General features: G+C 40.6%; 1 protein-coding gene across 1 annotated transcript in view; it reads right to left on the reverse strand.

The window, feature by feature from the left end:
* Positions 1 to 5197: 5197 nt before the first annotated feature.
* KLF12 (KLF transcription factor 12) overlaps positions 5198 to 19283 on the reverse strand; it is a 432660-nt gene continuing 418574 nt past the window's right edge. The window contains exon 9 of the mRNA XM_047080662.1: positions 5198 to 6277. Coding sequence (XP_046936618.1) covers positions 6096 to 6277 — 182 coding nt within the window. The 3' untranslated portion in view covers positions 5198 to 6095. The remainder of the gene's footprint in view (positions 6278 to 19283) is intronic.

Consider the following 19283-nt stretch of genomic DNA (forward strand, 5'->3'; position numbering starts at 1 on the left):
CTGGTAATTTCCAGGACTAACTGCAAACCTTGGTCAAAGCTAGGCTTACTGTCAGCAGTCTTCAGACTTTTTTAGAGAGAAATGATTGTGTTGATATTCATTCCAAAATGGTTCTTGTAGGATAACAGAAAATACTAGGGAAAAAGAAAATGAAGAGATGTAAAGATGAATTTGTGCATTTGATATTAGTCGACAAAATAAAGTAAAACAAACAAGTATCTCCAGTGTTTTGCTCTACATAATTTGACTTTTGTTAACTGAGCAAAACCTTTTGAGCTACACACAGTGCTTTGCAAGTTTGGGGCGAATCAGTGAAGTTTTTACCTTAAGATTATAATTGCCATATTCCAGAGTGTACGTTGAAGATAACCTTAATGTTCAGATTTGCATTCGTACATTCTGTAAGATTAAATTAAGAAATACTAGCGTAAAACAAGATTGGGTATATTTAAAAATCACAAAAGAATTTTCGTGGGTGTTAGAACCTGTTCAATTTACGATGTGCATATATTTATTCTGTGTGTGTGTGCGTGCGTGTGTTTCCCAAATGTGGAGGAAAGACCCGGTCTAATGAAGAATTATTGCTGTGTAAAAGCATAGGAATATCTCATTGGTCATAATGTCTATTGACAGGCACTTTCAGCTTTTAATTCATTTCTGAAAATGGGCATTAGCTTATTCCTGTTGCCAGTACAGATTCGTTGAACATGTGGCCATATCCATAGCACTTCATCTTGTCAACATGTAGCTACTCTTAGAAGTATTCATTCCCTCTGGAATTAAACAAGAATCAGCCAACACCTTATAGTTGTTTTGCTTTTTTGCTTTTTGTTTGGTATCAAAAACTAGTTCACTGAGGAGGAAGATAATTGAGAAAAGAGAATAATTGCTAGATGCTTCTCTTTAGCACAAGTAAAATCCTATGCGGCTATTTTCTCCTCTTCAGGCAAAGACATTTTGAATTTGGAATCAGTTGTCTGTAACTTAAAATGACTTCACTGTGTTTTAAACCGTCCTGGCTAAATTGAGACAAGTGACCACTCCATTTGGTCAGAGCACAAAGAATGTGCTCTGACACAGTGGAACACAGTTCCCATGGCAATATTGCTAATTGTACGATATACAAGGCATATCTGAACAAGTTTCTTTTTTTTTATTGTGATGAAAACTAGAAGCTCTTTTTTCCCAACATACTTCATCAAACTATTTACAACCTCTGTAAAATTTGTGAGTTTGAAAATACTTTTCCACTATCACATACGTTTACGAATACAGCAAAATATTTTCACTCTATTTTTTTTTTAAAGATGCAGTATCCTCCTATGTCATTTTCTTACGAAAATCTGAATTTCTATTGCAACTGCACAGTATTCAGCATATTTAAAGTACCAATGGACATGGGTCGCTAAACAGACATTACTCTATAATGAAACTGTGAAAATATAGCATTTTTAATTTTTATGTACACTTCTTAACTATAAAATGCAGGCAAAGTCATACATAGCATTATAAGCTGATTCCCTAATAAGGTAAATAACTTACATTTCTAGACAGCATGGATTATTACAAATTCATTCTTTTAAAAAAGTTCTTTGTTGATATTTACGAGCCCACTGGCTGCTGCATATACAGGTGTGTATGTGGTGGGGGTGCCTGTACAGGTAAGTGGAAGGCAGTGTGGGGGTAAGTAGAAATGTAATATGGAAGACGTGACTTACCAAACCCCTTTTCAGAACAAAAGCATATTGAATGGAAAGATTTTTCAATGAGATGCACTACCTCAGAAAAACTGAAGGAAGAGATTTGGTCAACGAAGTTACAGAATACATAGAACCTCCTAGATTTACAGGCGTTGAGTACAGAGCAAAATCTGAGACGGGACTATGCGGTATGAGTATTAAGGCTTCCTGGGCCCAAAAGGACGCATGAGAGTTCTCTCTCATTCAGTCCCTTACATGAAGACTATAGCTCAGTGTATTATGGGTGCTGGTGTTCTTAACACTGCTTAAATTCTGTCAATCCTCGCTATAAATGTTAAGACACCTTTCTAACAACATCATGGCTACATTTCTTAGCAGTCATAACCACATAACAAAGGCGTAGGAATACATTTGAAGGCCTCACCTCACCAGATTTATTCATTTGCAGCTTTGGTAAGTATAAATAAATAAAGTACAGAATAAGGAATACTGCATCTTTATCCATATACATGTTATTCTAATGAACTGATTTCAAAGTGCAGAATTAGATTTACGTTTAAAACAGAAATGGCAAAGTCTGAAGTTTTAAAAAAAGTTGTATAAAAATGAACACCATCTTTGTATAAGCTGTTCCAAATTTCAACCAGAGTGAGAATGGCCTTTCTCATCCCCTAGTACTGGCATTTGTAAACACTGTAGCATTTTGTAAGGTTTTCTCCCCACCTCACAATTTCCCCTCCTATTTTCCACTTAAAGTGAATAAAAAGTGCTCTTTTTAAAAATGCAGTTTGTGTTATTGTCAACTGCTTTTGCAAATCAATGTCCTATAGTGTTTTGTCGAAGTAATGCCAGGCAGTAGTACATTCTTTATGGGAAAGCCATTAGGGATTTTCGTCTACATGTCTTAATACAACTTAAGACAAGTTATCAAGCAGGCTTCTCAGAGTCCACACATAATTGACAGGATGGGGCTGGAGGTGGATAGGGAAGCATGAATCTTTTTCCTAACAACTTATGATCAGAATATGGGGAGGGCATCTATTAAAACCTCCGAGTAACTTGTAACTCTTTCAAATAATGTTAAGATTCTTGAGCTCCCATCTCTACACCACAAAGAGATAGTCAAGTCTACTATAGCTCCTCAAGCCACTCCAGCTGTCTGTGTAGTTCTCAAACACGCACATGTGTCCAACTGCAAACTGAACAGCTCCAAATTTAAAACCAAAGAATGCTTCTCATTAGGCAACTGACAAATCCTTTGGATTCTGCCCCTTGTCTGTTGCTCATCGTCTACTACTGTGCTTTTTAAAAGAGGCTAGAATGGATATAGATGAAATGGAGGAGGCTTTTCCATGCCTGAAGATATTCCTACTTAAAAATCCAATTCCTTCTCTCCCAAATCACTTTCCTTTCCATGGGGAAACACTGGTAGGAAACTCACCAGGAAGAATTTGCTATGTCCCGGGATGAGCCCCAAGTAAGTTTCCGTCCTGAGGGGGAGATCAGCAACTCACTCACTGCTTGTGCTCGGATCTCTCTTTAGAAGTATCGATTATGTCGAAAGGGGGAAATGTCATAATGCTGACAGGTTTTATCAGTTAACTTACCATCTCCATCTCAGTCTGGTTTCTACTTTCAGAGGGTGGAGAAAAAGCTCACTTCCCTGAACCTTTCCGATGTGATCAGAGAGGAGCAGCTCATTTAGTTCTGTGCTAAATTTAAGTCAAGCTGTCACTCAGGAAGCTCCCACTGCCTGTCAGTTCTACAAATTCTAAAAACCATTTCTACTTGTAACACTCTCAAGACATCTCTCCGCAGAGAAAAGATTGCCCCTCTTATGAGAGTAGGCAGAGTGAAATCAAGTCTACACTGCGCCTGGACGATTCACCTACTAACAGCCAACCAGGTTCTAGGACCGGCAGTGAGGACATCACAGGCCATGCTGGCCACTCTCTGTGTTCTTTGCCACTGACCAGTAACCAATGCCGCTGTGTAGCAAGAAACCTTTTTGTATCCAAAATGGTCACAAGCAATGAGAAGTAGGAATTGTATACAGTACAGATAAAAAAAAAAACAACAAAACTTTCCAGTTGTTAAAAAAAAAAAAAAAAGAGAGAAAAAAAAGAAAAAAAAGAACGAAAGAGGAGAAAAAAAAAAAAACCCAAAAAAACAACAACCAAAAAACCCAGTGCTTGGTGGGTAGTAAGATTGTGTAGCAAAAGGAGCTGTTTATCAACAGAATCGCAGCCCTTGTTCGAAGGAAATTGCCTGATGAATTTTTCAGACCTGGCAGAAAATGCAGAGCACGTATTTTTGAAGACAGAATTTGACCTGAAAATCATTATGCTGTTGCTTGAACATTTAAAACAAATTCCTTTTAATACCATCCAACACGAATTGTCCTTGTTTCAATGTTTATAGTTCTTGCTTCATCATTAAAGTTTCTCTGAGTAAGAAGATGATCCCAAATAGGATAGTTCTACAACTGGAAATTATTTCAGAATGTTCAAACATTTAAACATGAGCTAGGAATATTGTGAGGTTAATTTGTGCAATTCCCCAAATCAAGTGTTGGTGATTAAAATATATTGCAAAGGCCTATGCTGGCAACCTTTTATATCTAAGCTATAAAAAATCTTAACAACAACAACAACAACAACAATAACAAAAAAACTTCACCAAGCCCCTTAGCCACATAAAGCTGAAAAAAAAAAAAAAACAAAAACAAACAACCCAGCTTTTAGTGGAGAAACAAAATACGGTAATTTTTCTGAAAGAATGCTTGTTGGTGATGTATTGCTTTGTTTCCTGTGTACTTCGCTAGCTGCAAGAAAGGCTCGTGAGTTTAGGGGGCTGACGGGATGATCATCTCCTTCCTCTCACCCTCAGCACAGGATGAGTGGGTTCAACATCCCTGTAGATGCCAGCGCAGAACCCCTGGGTTCCGACAGTTTAGAAAATGAAGTCTATATAGAAGAACCTATTGGAGAGTCACTTGGCCTTGGCTCTCCAAGTGAGGAAACTAGCACCATGTCAGGCTTTCCTCGGGGAGCGCTCCCTTTCCACTGACTCGGTTCCAAGGAGAACTGACCCATTAACCCAAGGGTTAACTCCCTGCTATGCCTCCTTGGCCTTTCTCGTCACCAAATAACTGTTTTCAAACAAGAAAAGGGGAGCATAATCTTTAATTGTGGTACTCAACCAAGCAGGACAACAAACAGCAGAAAGATTACCTCAGGGCTCTAAATGTAACCAAGACATCTAAAATGCTAGGGTGTTTTTTACAATCCCTTTAGTAAGTATGAAAATTGGTAACGTGAGTCCTCAGTGAAGTTATTGTAGGAAAGTCCTTTTATTCATTATTGCTTTTCTCCTCAAGAGGCGCATTATTCCATCTCTGCTTTGTCTGATTTTTCATGTTCACTGACTTTGCCCGAGCAGCCCCACCTCTTACCTTGGTGCCAGTGTGTCTAAGAAAGTTTGTTGTTTTTTTTTTCCCCCTGATTCCTTGTAATCAAATACTAGGGGCAGGAAGAGATGATGCCTAGGTGACAGAACACTGCAATTTGAAGTGGGGCAGTAGTTTTTTAGACAGGCTCTTCCTATTCAACTACAGAACACCTCTGTGCCAGTCCATGCCAGGGCAGACACCGAGACTAGGCTCCAACTGAAATGTCGCTGCCCCTCTGCTCGAACAGATGAACAAAACAGAATCAAAACAAAACAAAAACAATCAACGACAAACAAATGAGAGATTCAATGTTGGTTTTCTTCAGGGCATGGCAGAATGACAAGTTGCGGGTGATATCTAGTTGCCGTCATCACTATTGCAAAGGGCTGCCTGAGCGCCCCTTTATTTTCAGGTAATGGAACCTCTCCAACAGGCTTCTTCTTCTCTACTTTCATGCTGCTTGCTGGTAACAGATTGGATGTGTGTTCTATCTTACTGAGACAGTAACTAAAATTTCAGTAAAAAGAGGGTAAGGGGTGGGATGATGGGAGAAGAATCCAAATTTAAAAGGTCTTGCGCTAGCCATCAATTTGTGGTAGACGACCTTTACGGTATCGATAACAAAACGTCTGACAGCTCAGAAAACGTACAAGCTACAAACATCTTGAAATGGCAGAGTACACAGCACGGGAAACAATGCCTGTCTCTTCAGCATTTGTGTCACGGATCTCCCAGGCCAGCGAGAAGACGTTTCTGGTGTAGTCGTGATGGGGGTTACCTTCAGACCGAAAGGAGAAGTGTTACTTCTTTTTCCTGCTCTGGTTTCAGACATCGTGGGATGGTGATGCCCTTTTGTGTTAACACTGTGAAGGGGATTCAGCCCTGCTGAATTGGGTGCCGCTAAGAGATCCAGCTCTTACGCTCAGCTGGACGGGTAGCATTCCTCACACCAGCATGTGCCTCCGGCGGTGCAGTGCCAAATGATCTGACCGGGAAAAGCTGCGATCACAGTCCGCGCACTTGAATGGCTTCACTCCCGTGTGTTTGCGGTAATGCCTTGTCAGTTCGTCCGAACGCGCGAACTTCCAGGTGCAGCCTTCCCAGGTGCACTTGTAGGGTTTCTCTCCTGGAAGAAAAAGGGACACACGCTTTGGTGCTCCATCACTTTTCCATAACAACCAAGCCAGCACTAGGAGTGGGGCAACTGCGGCTCTCAGGGGATTTTCCATCTGGTAACCTTTCTGTCTGGAAACCTTACCATCCTGCCAGCGGGTCTGGGGTCAGCCAGGTGGGGGTTTCAATCCCGTCTCTCCTGTTGGGACGGACATCTGGCAGACTTAGTTAACGCTTGCACCCTCAATTACCGGGGAGTTACTTTCCGGTCAAAATACGGAAAGGCGTAAACTGATCACTACTGGATATCATCTCGACTGGGTGACTAAAGAGGCATTTTAGGTCTCTACTTAGGGTTGATTGGGCTCTAATGCTGGGACTCACAAAGAATTATAAAGGGTAATTAGTTAGGTTTTGTTTCAATACTCCTCCCAAAATGTATACCACTTGGATGGTTTAAAGCTGTTTCAGGACACAATGTCCATTTATCAGTCACTGAGAATATGCACAGAGTCTCATTAAAAGGTAAAGCACTCCACCACTCCCCAGAAATTAGGTATGAAGTACCTATCGTTCATAAACCATCTACTTTTTCCTTGTCTACTGGAAAGGAATCCTAGATAGCTAAGAGTGTAAAGTTTAAATACCCTTTTCAGTGATTTAATTACAGCGAGCCCTGAGGAATCATCAAGTTGGTTTTAGTGTTGAAACTCATGGTGAAAAGCAGTCTGAAGAAGTATGTAATTTGACCAGGTCCTTCAGTCAACTTGTAAGAACAGTAAAATATGCAAAGGCTTTGCTGGGAAAAGATACACTACCCATTGTCCAAACGAACTCCCAGGGGGAGAGAGACAATGGTTGACCCAGGTGTGTTTTTTCCTGGCTCTCACTCAGAATGGATGCCCTGTCCCCATGCAACCCCACAAAAAGTGATCTCTCCTTCTGTTCCTTCCATCCAATAGTCAACAGAATTCCTGGCCACACACAGTCTTTGGTGAAAAGGACCTACGACAGGGAAGTGAGTTTTTGGCTGATTCCTATGCAAAGTGAGTATTACTAACCCCACCTTACAAATGAGAAAACTGAGGCTCAATGCAGTAAAGTAACTTGCCCAATGTCGGAAAAAAAGAAGCGTCTCGTTCCAAATCCAGCCCTTTTCACTATGTTACAGTGGAATGTAGAATTCTTTTCCCATGTAAACTTTGTCACATCCTCAAAGTTGGTTCTACTTTCTCAGGAACTCCCAAATTATTCATTTCTTACTTCTATTATATCATCTATCACAAGGTATCATAAAGATTTTATTTAGGTGCTTTTTCCTCAACCAGTTTCTGAATACGTGGAGGTCAAGGACCAGGCCGCTACCATTTCAGTATCCTTGGGGTAAAGGATAGAATAAATATCAGACAAGTTCATGAATGAATCAACAAAACTGCCACCCACCCACACACACACACACAGACACACACACACACACACACACACACACACACACACACACACACAGAACTATGAGGCTCTGTACATGAGAGTACAAGGGACACCTACATGGGAGAACTAGCCTGAACTGGACCCAACATTTTTCACTCAACCCTGAAACAAATGCTATCCCTATGGGCCCTTTCAGGATCAGGAGATCCTTTCAGAAGTGAGTGAACGGCACAGACCCATTAAATCTAGAAATGCTGATGCTCTAATTGTGGGCCACAGAAAGCTCCAGGTTGTTCTGAAAGAACTCCTTTCAAGTAGAAGCCTACTGAGTGGATTAACCCAAAACCTTACCCTCTGACACATTCTGGATGTCCTACAGAGAGAAAAATCTTTATTTGCAGGTGTCTATTGACCAAAGTTGAACAGAAATTAAAATAATAAAAATCAGCAAAACCCCTAACTGGAAAAGATTGAGTGTCTCCTCCATAGTATATCACTGGCAACTGTTAACATGCTTTTATTTACATGCCATCCCTAGACGTTTGTGACGTTTATATCACGAGCATGGGTGATAAGGAGCTGAGCTTGATATAAGTCATGTCTTCAAAAACACATCCATCTTTGGGGCACTGAGCTCAGCTAGCGGACTCAGTCACCAACGGGCATTTCTTAGCTCTCTCCTGTGTCACCAGGAACCAGCCACAGAGAGTGAAAGTTATGAAGGAAAGAAGACAGTGTTTTCTAAATCGAAGGATGGATGGAGAAGGGTCATGTGTGTCCGACTCCCCTTGCCATTCCAGATGGAGTGAGGGGAAGAAGGGCCCACAGCTGGGATGAGCCTGGAAGATAAGCAGAGGCAAGGAGGACACAGGGGCTTCTAATTTCATCTCAGGAGGGATGTTAGAGGTTTGGATGGCCTGCCTTGGGGACACTTTCTTGTCTCAGGTGCTCTCTGCACTTCCCTGCACCTCCAAAGTAGGCACTTCATATTCTCTAATTTCTTCATCACAGTTATAATAGTCTTACTTTTACTTTCACTTTGGCTGTTGAATTATGGCATTTATGTCCTTTACACTTGAAAATCTACAGCAGGGGCGTCTGGGTGGCTCAGTCGGTTGAGCGGCCGACTTCGGCTCAGGTCATGATCTCACAGTCCGTGAGTTCAAGCCCCGCGTCGGGCTCTGTGCTGACAGCTCAGAGCCTGGAGCCTGTTTTGGATTCTGTGTCTCCCTCTCTCTGACCCTCCCCCGTTCATGCTCTGTCTCTCTCTGTCTCAAAAATAAATAAACGTTAAAAAAAAATTTTTATAAAAAAAAAAAAAAAGAAAAAAAGAAAATCTATAGCAGAGGGTTGGTAAACTGTGGTTCCCCAGCTAAATCTGGTCTTTGGCCTGTATTTTGTGCAAACTTTGAGCTTACAGTGGTTTTTACACTTGTACGTGGTTGAAAAAAATCAAGAGCACTATTTCATGGCACATGAAAATTACATGCAATTCAAATTTTAGTGTCCATAAATAAGTTTTTATTGGAACACAAATCATGTTCATTTGTCTACGTATTGGTTATGGCTGTCTTCCAGTGATGGCAGAATTGAGCACTGCAAGAGAGAATAATGTAATAAAACATCTAGGCCTGAAATGCTTAGAATATTTACTATCTGGCCCTTTACACAAAGTTCACTGATCGTTGATGTTAGGAAGGCACCTGAACTTTGCGTAGGCTTCCTGATTACATTAACTTACTGACTTGGGGTATATAATACACACTGTTAATTTGGGATGGGTGGGTGAGGGACTATTTTGGCTATAGAATAATCACTCTCCATTAAGGACCCCAACTAAAATTCTAACAGCACACTCAGTAATAAACACATGATATTTCACACCACATACTCTGAGAGTTCTGGATTGAGTGACTCTCTGAAAAGGCTCACCCAATCCAATCTGAGATTTAAAAATATCGTTAGGGTCTTTTCTGCTCATTAAAAAATGAGGAGGGTCTTCCTATGAGAGTCAGGAGGGGTAGGGTCAGGCATGTCTCTGTAAACTTTACAGAGATTCTACAGTGTAGAACAGTGATTCTACATGATGATGGAGGCTCCTCTCCAATCCCTTTCACTACAGTCGTCTTACAAGGCCATTGTGAACCATGATGAGTTTCTATGACTAGCTACTGAGTCTGGGGGAGAGAACACTGATAGGGAAGGATCAGAAAGTAGCTTAGCTGTTTGGCATCATTCCTGACATGGCTATTTTAGGGGGTGGGGCCTAAAATAACTGGGGAAGGCAGTAACTGGTATCAAGGATTTCTGTGAGCCCACAGACTTGGAGCAGGAAGACTTTGTGCAAAATCTGAGAAGTATTCTGTGAGGTGGAATCAAAGCACAATCAGTGATCATGAAAGACAAGGCTGGGTGAAATGGGTGCAGTGAGTCAAAAGGCACAAATGTCCAGTTATAGAAAAAATACGTCATGGGGATGTAATGGAACAGCAGGTGACTGTAGTTAGAATACTGTATTATATATTTCAAAGTTGCTAAGAGAGTAGATCTTAATGAAAAGTTCTTGTCATGCAAAAAAACCATCTGTATCTCTGTGTTGATAGATGTTAACTACACTTACTGTAGTGATACCTTCACAACATATACAAATATCGAATCATGTTGTATACCTGAAACTGGTTTAATATTGTATGCCAATTATATCTCAAAAATAAAAAGGAAGTCATGGAAAAGGTCTCAAAAGTACAAGAGGCAGACATGTCCCTACTCTTGAAGAAAAACCAATGAAAATGATAAAGGTTTTTAAGTTCTTAAGGGCTAGGTGATGAATGAAGGCATATAATGAAGAATGCAAACCTTCTCTACTCGGCAGTGGGGAGGGAGAAAGTGTATCAGAAAATAGTAAACTTAATTGTCTGAGCAATAAGTGAGTTTTTTCTTGAAAATTTCTTATAAAAAGGTATACTTTCTTTTTAATATCCATGAAAACTTAAGCATAATATTCTTTGCCCCTATTGCCTCATTAATAAAATTAGAGTTTGAGTATTTTCTCTCCATGCTTAAAAAAAAAACAGAAGGGAAAAAGAAAACAATAAAAAGAAAAAAAAATAGAGGCCGAGCTATACGGGGTGAGAAGAGGAGATGGCTGTTCTGATCAGGCAGAGAGCTGGCTTCTGCTCTTCACTCCAGAGACCTAGGTTTTCATAAGAGACTCTTAAGTACAGAGAACAAACTGAGGGTTGATGCGGGGGTGGGGGGAGGGGAAAATGGGTGATGGGCACTGAGGAGGGCATTTGTTGGGATAAGCACTGGGTGTTGTATGCAAGCGATGAATCACGGGAATCTACCCCCAAAACCAAGAGCACATTGTATACACTGTATGTTAGCTAACTTGACAATAAATTATATTTAAACCCGTAAGAACAAAACTCATATATATTAGCAAAAGAGAGAGGGAGGGAGAGAGGGAGAGAGCGAGACCTAGGTTTTGATTATACCTGCCCAGGGCCTAGCATTTTATTAAAAACAAAATCAATAAATGTTCTTTTCGGACTAGTCAGTTCCAGAAGTGGATACAAGAACAATTTTAGTGGCCACTGCATTGTATTAAACTCTGTATTTTATTTTATGCTTGTGCTTTGAAGCAATTTAAAGGATACAATCTTGTAAGCAAATTAGGGTAACAGAAACTTCATGATGTGAGGAAAAGCTTATTGAAATGATAAATACGTTTGTAAGATATATTGTAGCATGCAGACATGAGCCCTGAAAGGATATAATGAACAGACAGAATCTTTCTTCCATCCTGTCTTCTTTCCTCCAAAATCTTGCTGGAAAGTAGAAAACTAAATTTACTAAGAAGCTAGTGGTAGGCACAGAATAGGGAGTGTATGTCCCACGACAATTTTCCTATGGAAAGCGTTGGCTTGGACAATGAAAGGAGTCAGGCATCTCCCTGGGTCTATGCTTCTATTGTACACAGCTGCTGTGCATCGGGAGGATGATGGGGAGAGTAAACACGATTTCCAGTAATTTCTTCAGGAATCGTGAACTGTCCTTACACTCATTTGAATTAGATTTCTGCAAATGTGTTATTCAAAACTGTTTTCTCTAGAAATAAGCTAAAAAGAAAAACAGCATGCCCACCTTCTTCTTTCTTTTGTCTAACTCACAAGTACACTTTGAATCCCTAGTGGCAAAATCTTTGAAAGAATAGTTAATAATTTTCAAAAAAAAAAAAAAACCTGTAAGTTTTGATTCCACCATCAGATCACCTGTGATTTTTGTTTCTTCTCCTCATCCCACGAAATAATGAAATGACAGAAAATGACATGGTACATGTCATTACCAGTAAGTCATAGTTTAGATGATTTTTCTTTGCTAAGTTGAGACATTAAGCTACTAATGTTTAAGAAAAACTGAAGGACATGAACTAGGTAATTAATTGGTAGCTTAATCCCATGCCATACCTTGGGGAGTTTACTAACTTTCAGGTCTTCAGTTCTGAAGCGTGAAGTTCTCCATGTCCCATGACAAATCCAAGCCATTTCCACACTTTGTATTTGAAAAAAAAGAATGCGGCTATTTCTGAGCACAATCCGTCCTCCTCTGTTGTTTAAAAAACCTGGACTAAACTATGAAAACCTCTGCAAAAGGAAAATGTTAACCAAAACGAATAGCAAAAAAGCTTCTATTTTTTAAAGTGGAACAGTCCTATAAAGAGTAAACAGAGAGGAAAAAAAAAAAAGAACAAGGAAGGGGGTTTGTTAAGTTTTGTTATGAAACACTCTTTTTAACTCCGCTTTCAGAGTTCAAGCTAAATACAATTTTATATGCGTGTGTGTGCGTGTGTGTGTGTATTCACAGGCGTTATTTAAACAGAAGTCTAATTAAGTGTCCAGAGAAAATGAAAACTCACGTCAGGGTTTTCTTCTTGAAACAGTCAACAAACTGATTTATTATGAGAACCCCTGTCTCTTTCAATTTTGGTTAAAGAAAAGGATTAAGAGTCACTAAATGCACTTCCATGACATTTACCCAGCAGAAGCATAATAAAGTCTAAAGAAAACACCAGGTCTTGAATGGATTCCCAAAACCCACGAAACAAAAATAACTTTTTCAGGTACCTCCCATCTTCCCATCTGAAATGCTGAAAGGTAAATGTGTACTGAGACAAAAGACAGGTGCCCTTTCATATTAAAATGACGTGTAAGCAATACACATAAGAGGAATGTGCAGTTTGAAAAGTCTGGGTCAAACAAAACACCCATGTTCTCACATCAGCTACTCTCTGCTATTTTCTCAAGCAACTGAAAAGGAACACCTTTTGCAGCAGGAAGCACAGGCATTTTTTTTTTTTTTTCAGTTCAGAAGTGCATTTCTGAAATGTGTCCCTGTTTAACTTTTATGAAGTTATGGGGCCCCAGACGCTGACAAATGAGCTTCATTACACTCAAGGCTCAACATATTTGCTGTGACAATCTGTTTCACTTGAGGAATGGTATTTGCATATGATGGGGGGCGGGGGGGAGGGGGAGCAGAATCAAGATTCCTATCTTGTCTTCTGGTTTCTATTACCTTAGTTCATAAAAGTTCACACAATTTTAGATCTGGGAGGAAATTAGGTGCTTTTAAAATGAGGAAACAGAAACCTGGAGCTGAGATTACAAAGCTCTTGACTTGTCCTCAGGCTGGACCAGGCTGCCTTCCTTATTGGTGGTGTTAAGGTGGCCTGAAATAGCATAGGCTTTGAAATCCGGCAGAAAGCCTGGTCAGATGCTGGCTCAGTCATCGATCTGCAATCAGATCTCAGGCTAGAGCGTTGGGCTTTCTGAAACATCGTCTCCCCATCTGTAAAATGGAAACACTGTTCCTATACTTGGGAAACTAAAAGTACACGTGGCACGTGCCTGAGAAATGACAGGTGCTCAATAAAATATTTAATTTTATGTTATGAAATTCAAGGTTTTTCTGTTTTTGCTAGGAAATATAAATTATAAAGTTAAAAATAGATCCTGTTTGCTATGTTTCAAAAAAAAAAGAATTAAGAGTTTTCTGGTAATTGGATGCCAATCTTGATCTTGATTTTCCTAACATTTTAATTATAAAACTACGAACAGAACAATGTAGTATCTTATAATTTAGTATTTTATAATTTGTTTGATCCATTTGATCTTGTCAATTCAATTAAACACGTAATCAATGTTAGTCTCTGCCCCACTGAATTGTCTGGACTGAATTAACTGTCTTTTTTCATTATGCGTAAATGAGACAAAGTGGATTTGTTCTTTCTTCCCCATGCAATTCCATAACGCGTATCTTTGATGAAAACAATATTTGCCAAAGCATATAGCACTTTCCACACACAGCACTTTGTTCTAAGAGCTTTACGGATGTACGCTTTGCAGTAACCAACTCCATTTCACCCCGAGTTGGTATGTGATAGAGGTAGGATTTGAATTCTGGGAATCGGATACTAGAGCTCACAGGGGTTTTTTTGTTGTTGTTTAATGTTCATCTGTTTTTGAGAGGCAGCACATGTGGGGCAGGGGCAGCTAGAGGGGGACAGAGGATCTGAAGCAGGCTCTACGTTGACAGCAGCGAACCTCACGGACCGCAAGATCATGACCCGAGCCAAAGTTGGACGCTCAACCGACGAAGCCACCCAGGTGCTCCAGAGCTCAGTTTTAACCTCTCTTCTGTATTTGCCTCTCAACGCTTTAAGTCACTGCTTTAATAAACCAGGATATCTGGTCAGAGCCGGATGTGCAGATTGAAAATGTGAATTAGTACTTGCAGGACAATGTGTTAACACAGAGACTAGCTAGCCCTTCTCATCCAGAAATCAAATATAAATGACCTAAAATATCCTATAATAAAAACATACTTTACTGAAAGTAAAATGTTCAAGGTCTGAGGGTAATACTTTATTTGGCTATTCTGAGTTTATTTTTCCATGTAGTGACAATATTTATTTTCCTATGTTTCTGGTTACATTTTCCTTTTAGTTTCTTTTGCAGAGAGTTCTGCCTTTACCCGTCCCTGAAATGTTTACCAAGATTTTGACTCTGACTTCTTCTCACCTGCATAAGTTCTCCTTGGCTCCTAAGGCTTCCACCACGACTCGTACGGAAAAGATTCCTAAGTCTCTACATCTCAGTCTCTCTCCTAAGCACCACAGAGAGATCGACCACAGAGGTGGTAGTCCAAAGGTTATTTCAACATGACCAAAACTTTACTCAGCAGCTACCCCCTAAAAAAGACCAGTTTCTCCTTCTGCTTTGCTCTCTGGAGAAAAAGGCAATCCTACCTACTCGGGTGTCAAGTCATAAAGTTCTCTAGTTGGAGGGATTTCTTGGACTTTTCTGCCTGCTTCGACCTGACCATTACACCTGCCAGCTCTGCCTTCCAAATACCTGTCCAGCTGTCCTCTCCAGTTTACCCCCCAGTTGTGAGCAGCCTTTCTTTAGGTTCTTGCCACCTTCCACTGACACCAACTTCTAATGGTTCTGTGTCCCTGTCTCATGTCCTACCCTCTCCAATAACATCTGCAATACACTGAAGGAAAATGTTCTCAAAGACCATCTGATCACGTGGCTGCCCGGTACCCTGGACATGCCCATGTTAAACTCTCCTCACACCCCCCTGTGACTGCTGGTTTTACTGTCTGTCCGCCCCTCGGCGGTTGAGTACTGAGGGTGGCTTCAAGCTTTCTTCACTACCGTATCCCCAGGGCCTAGGGCAGCAGCTCCTTGCTGGTAATTGTTGCTTAAATGAACGACACTATTTGAATTCAAAGAGCTCACATTCCCTTAAAATATAACTTGCCACAGTTAACTTAAGAGAGGGTTAAGGGAGGTGCCTGGCTGGCTCAGTTGGTGGAGTGTGCAACTCTTGATCTCAAGAGTTCAAGTCTCATGGCAGGTGTAGAGCTTACTTAAAAAAAATGAGCAATCTATGTTGTGAGGCGGAGAGCCACTGCTAGCATTCTACTCATTCTACCATCTTTTCTATTCTAATGAGTTAGAGTATGTATTTTTGAGAAGGAAAATAAGTTTGGGAGATTTTATCTAAAACTAGTGCTATTTAAAGGGCTGGTCTACAAATATCTCATTTTAAACCTGTGAAATTACTAACATGACCTGTGAGTGAGCCTTCTATTTTGCTACTCAAATGAGCTTTAATTATTGTAATCTTTAAAGCAATGTATGTACTTTATAATTCTTTCTATTCTTAGTTATGAAGATTTTTTATTGAATTATCATAAGTATAATAAATAAACATTATTTTTTATATATTCTTTAGTGGTGGATATATTTTCTGTAAAAATACAGCTCCTCATTATCTTTTTTTTTTTTTTTTTTTAATGTTTATTTATTTCTGAGACAGAGAGAGACAGAGCATGAGTGGGGAAGGGCAGAGAGAGAGGGAGACACAGAATCCAAAGCAGGCTCCAGGCTCCTAGCTGTATGCACAGAGCCTGATGCGGGGCTTGAACTCACAAACCGTGAGATCATGACCTGAGCCGAAGTCAGTCACTCAACCAACTGAGCCACCCAGGCGCCCCTAGCTCCTCATTATCTTTAATCGCTCCATTAAACCCGCCAATTTTGTATCAGTAATAGTTAATTTTGCCATTCAGGATAAGATGACCCAAACTCACAATCTAGCCATTCTTCGATAGAACACAAGAAAGTACAAGGGCTGGGAAAATCATTATCCCACTCCTGCCTACAACACAATTTTCATTGGTATCTGGATAAAATAAACCCAAAAGTAGGGGCGCCTGGGTGACTCAGTCGGTTAAGCGTCCGACTTCGGCTCAGGTCATGATCTCATGGTCCGTGAGTTCAAGCCCTGCGTCGGGCTGTGTGCTGACAGCTCAGAGCCTGGAGCCTGTTTCAGATTCTGTGTCTCCCTCTCTCTGACCCTCCCCTGTTCACGCTCTGTCTCTCTCTGTCTCAAAAATAAACATTAAAAAAATAATAATAAAAATAAAAAGTAAACCCAAAAGTAAAAGAAGGAAAATGCAGAGCGTGGTCATAAGATGCCTAAACACAGTAAGTACAGCACTGGTACCCGCATTCAGATTATTAATCTGATTCAGATTCAGATTCAGATTCAGATCAGAACCTTATCAGGTTCAGCATGCTTCCACATGGTAACTCTCCAGGACAGGTTAGAGTAAGTCCTCCATAAATGAAAACAAGTACAACTTTCACAGCACTTTGTTATCCATCCAGATTATTCCAGTTCCTTTTTACAGACGGCACTTGAATGCCTGCTCGCTGGGGTAGGTGGTTTTCACCACACCCGTGCCATCAGGACCCATCACCCTGGCTGTGCTGCTGCGGAAACTTGTATCAAGCTCACTTCAAGGCTCTCCTATCCTGCTTCACACCAGCAGATATTTGCAGACATTGCTGTCTCCCCCACCACACTTAAAACTCCTTGCCATCCACATCTTCACAGCATACCCATTACTGTGCACAGTGCTGCGCACTGCACAAGTACTCAGAAGCTGCCTATTTATTTATTAACGCTTCTGGTCCTGCCTTCTCACTGGCTTTCTAACAAAGTAACATTTTAATAGACTCTGAAGAATGACCAGTTCACATTAATGAAAAGCTTTAAAAATATGAAGTCACTTGTTATCTTATTACTTCAAAGCACCTGAATGACAGTCACTAAACAGGTACCTAGGTAGTGCTGGCCAGACATGCATGAGAATGTGGCTTGAGTGGTGAGGCTGGCAGGTTATTAGCAAACCTGCCTGAGAGCGGGTGTCGTGACAACAGCACAGGTTCTAGAGAAACTGGTGTTTGAATCCCAGCTCCACTGCTCAGCCACTGCTGAGGGTGGGTAAGTACTCTCACCTTTCAGGGTATTTAGAGATACAATTAGAATAGGGAATAGGAAAGGCCCTACTAGAGTTGAGCACAGTGCCTGGGATCTGGCAGGTCCTCAGGAAATGCCAGCTCTCTCCCATCTGTGGTCTCCATGTCTGTTCATAGCATTTCCCCCTCCTAATCACACACGCTGGCAGTCTTCAAAGCCTCCCTCTCCCTCCCCTCCTGTCCAATCAGATGCCAGGCCCTGTTGTTTCTATTGCCACAGTGTTTCCCACATACCCTCCTTTCTGTGTGACACAGAGATGCCCCAGCGCTCTAGGGTCATGGAAGGTTCTACCTGCCTAGGGAAGGAGGGTAGTCAGATGGCTTAACAGACAAGGGGACACTGAGATAAGTGTTGAAAAATTAATAGCATTTGTACCAAAGCAGGAAGAAAGGAGGCCCCTCAGGCAGGCCATTTCAGGTAGGAGGAAATGTGTGAATGAGCTCCACACACCGAGCACAGTTGGAGAGTTATTCCTCTGTTTGCCTGAGGAAAGGGGGAGATTGGGATTAGGGTCAAGCAAAAGAGGTTTAACAGGAGTCAGAGGAGAAGGGCCTTATGTCCAAGTACAAAGGTGTCCCCAAACTCCCTGGCCATCATAGACAGCTCCTATTGCGTTCTATTGTCCTTTTGCTTGGACCTTTATTATAGGGCTTTGCACACTTGACCTCTGTTATGACTATCCATGCAACTCTTATCTAGTACACTTAAGGGCAAGTTCATTGAAGATGGGGGCTTATGCCTCCTTCTGCCTTTTTCAAGATAAAAGTCTATAATGCCTTAGACGTGAAAAATGCTCAATAAACATGGGTCATGTTGAATCTGTTTCATACATATGTTTCTTGACATAGTTACAAATGAAAAACTATGTTTTACTAAGTATTATACATATATTCCTTGTAGGTTTATTTACATTATCATTTTATCAAAATGATGATAAAGAGGACTTATTAAGTAACAGCTTTCACTGAACTTTTTCTGAATCACAAAATTTTTAAATTAGGAGAGTCTGAAGTACAGAGATGACATTATTATAGCTGCTTATGATGACTGTATACTAAATGATGCACACTTTTTTGCCTTGAACCTACGATTACAATAACAACATATACCCACGTCAATATTCATACGTACACAATTTCAATTCAACAAATAATTCTTGAGCCCTTGAGATGTGTTAGTCACTGTATTTACCGGGGATATAAAAATAATGCCCCCTCTGGTAATTATGCAACAATGGGCTACGTTTATGGTCAGAGACAAAAATGAAACAGAAAACCTGAGACTCACAGAGTGAAGTGAATCTCTCAGTTAGGGGCCAAGGACAGATTCAGACTCTTGTCTCCTGACTTCAGTTTAGTTCTATTTCTATTATAGTTTCCTATTTCTCAGCAAGTACCAATGTGCTCATACTTGTGAGCTGTTTGCCTGAGACTTACCAACAACTTGTTGGGAAAGGATTTGTGCCTGAAAAATGTTGGTTAGCTCTTCAGTGATTAATGATCTTGGCATCAGTAAACCCTATGCTTTATCTAACAACAAATCTAGACAGCGGACCTGACACAGAGCTTTATATGAATGAGGTATTTAATTAATGAAGATAGATGTGAAAATCTAAGCAGCACCCCACTACCTGATCTGGCAACTACAAGACCTCTGAACAAAAGGCCACTCAAGTGCACAGCTGTCACAAA

Source organism: Lynx rufus, unplaced genomic scaffold (genome assembly GCF_022079265.1).
Source record: "Lynx rufus isolate CCGP_SWC_20201006 ecotype Redwood Valley unplaced genomic scaffold, mLynRuf1.p SCAF_1, whole genome shotgun sequence".
NCBI classification, from domain to species: Eukaryota; Metazoa; Chordata; class Mammalia; order Carnivora; family Felidae; genus Lynx; species Lynx rufus.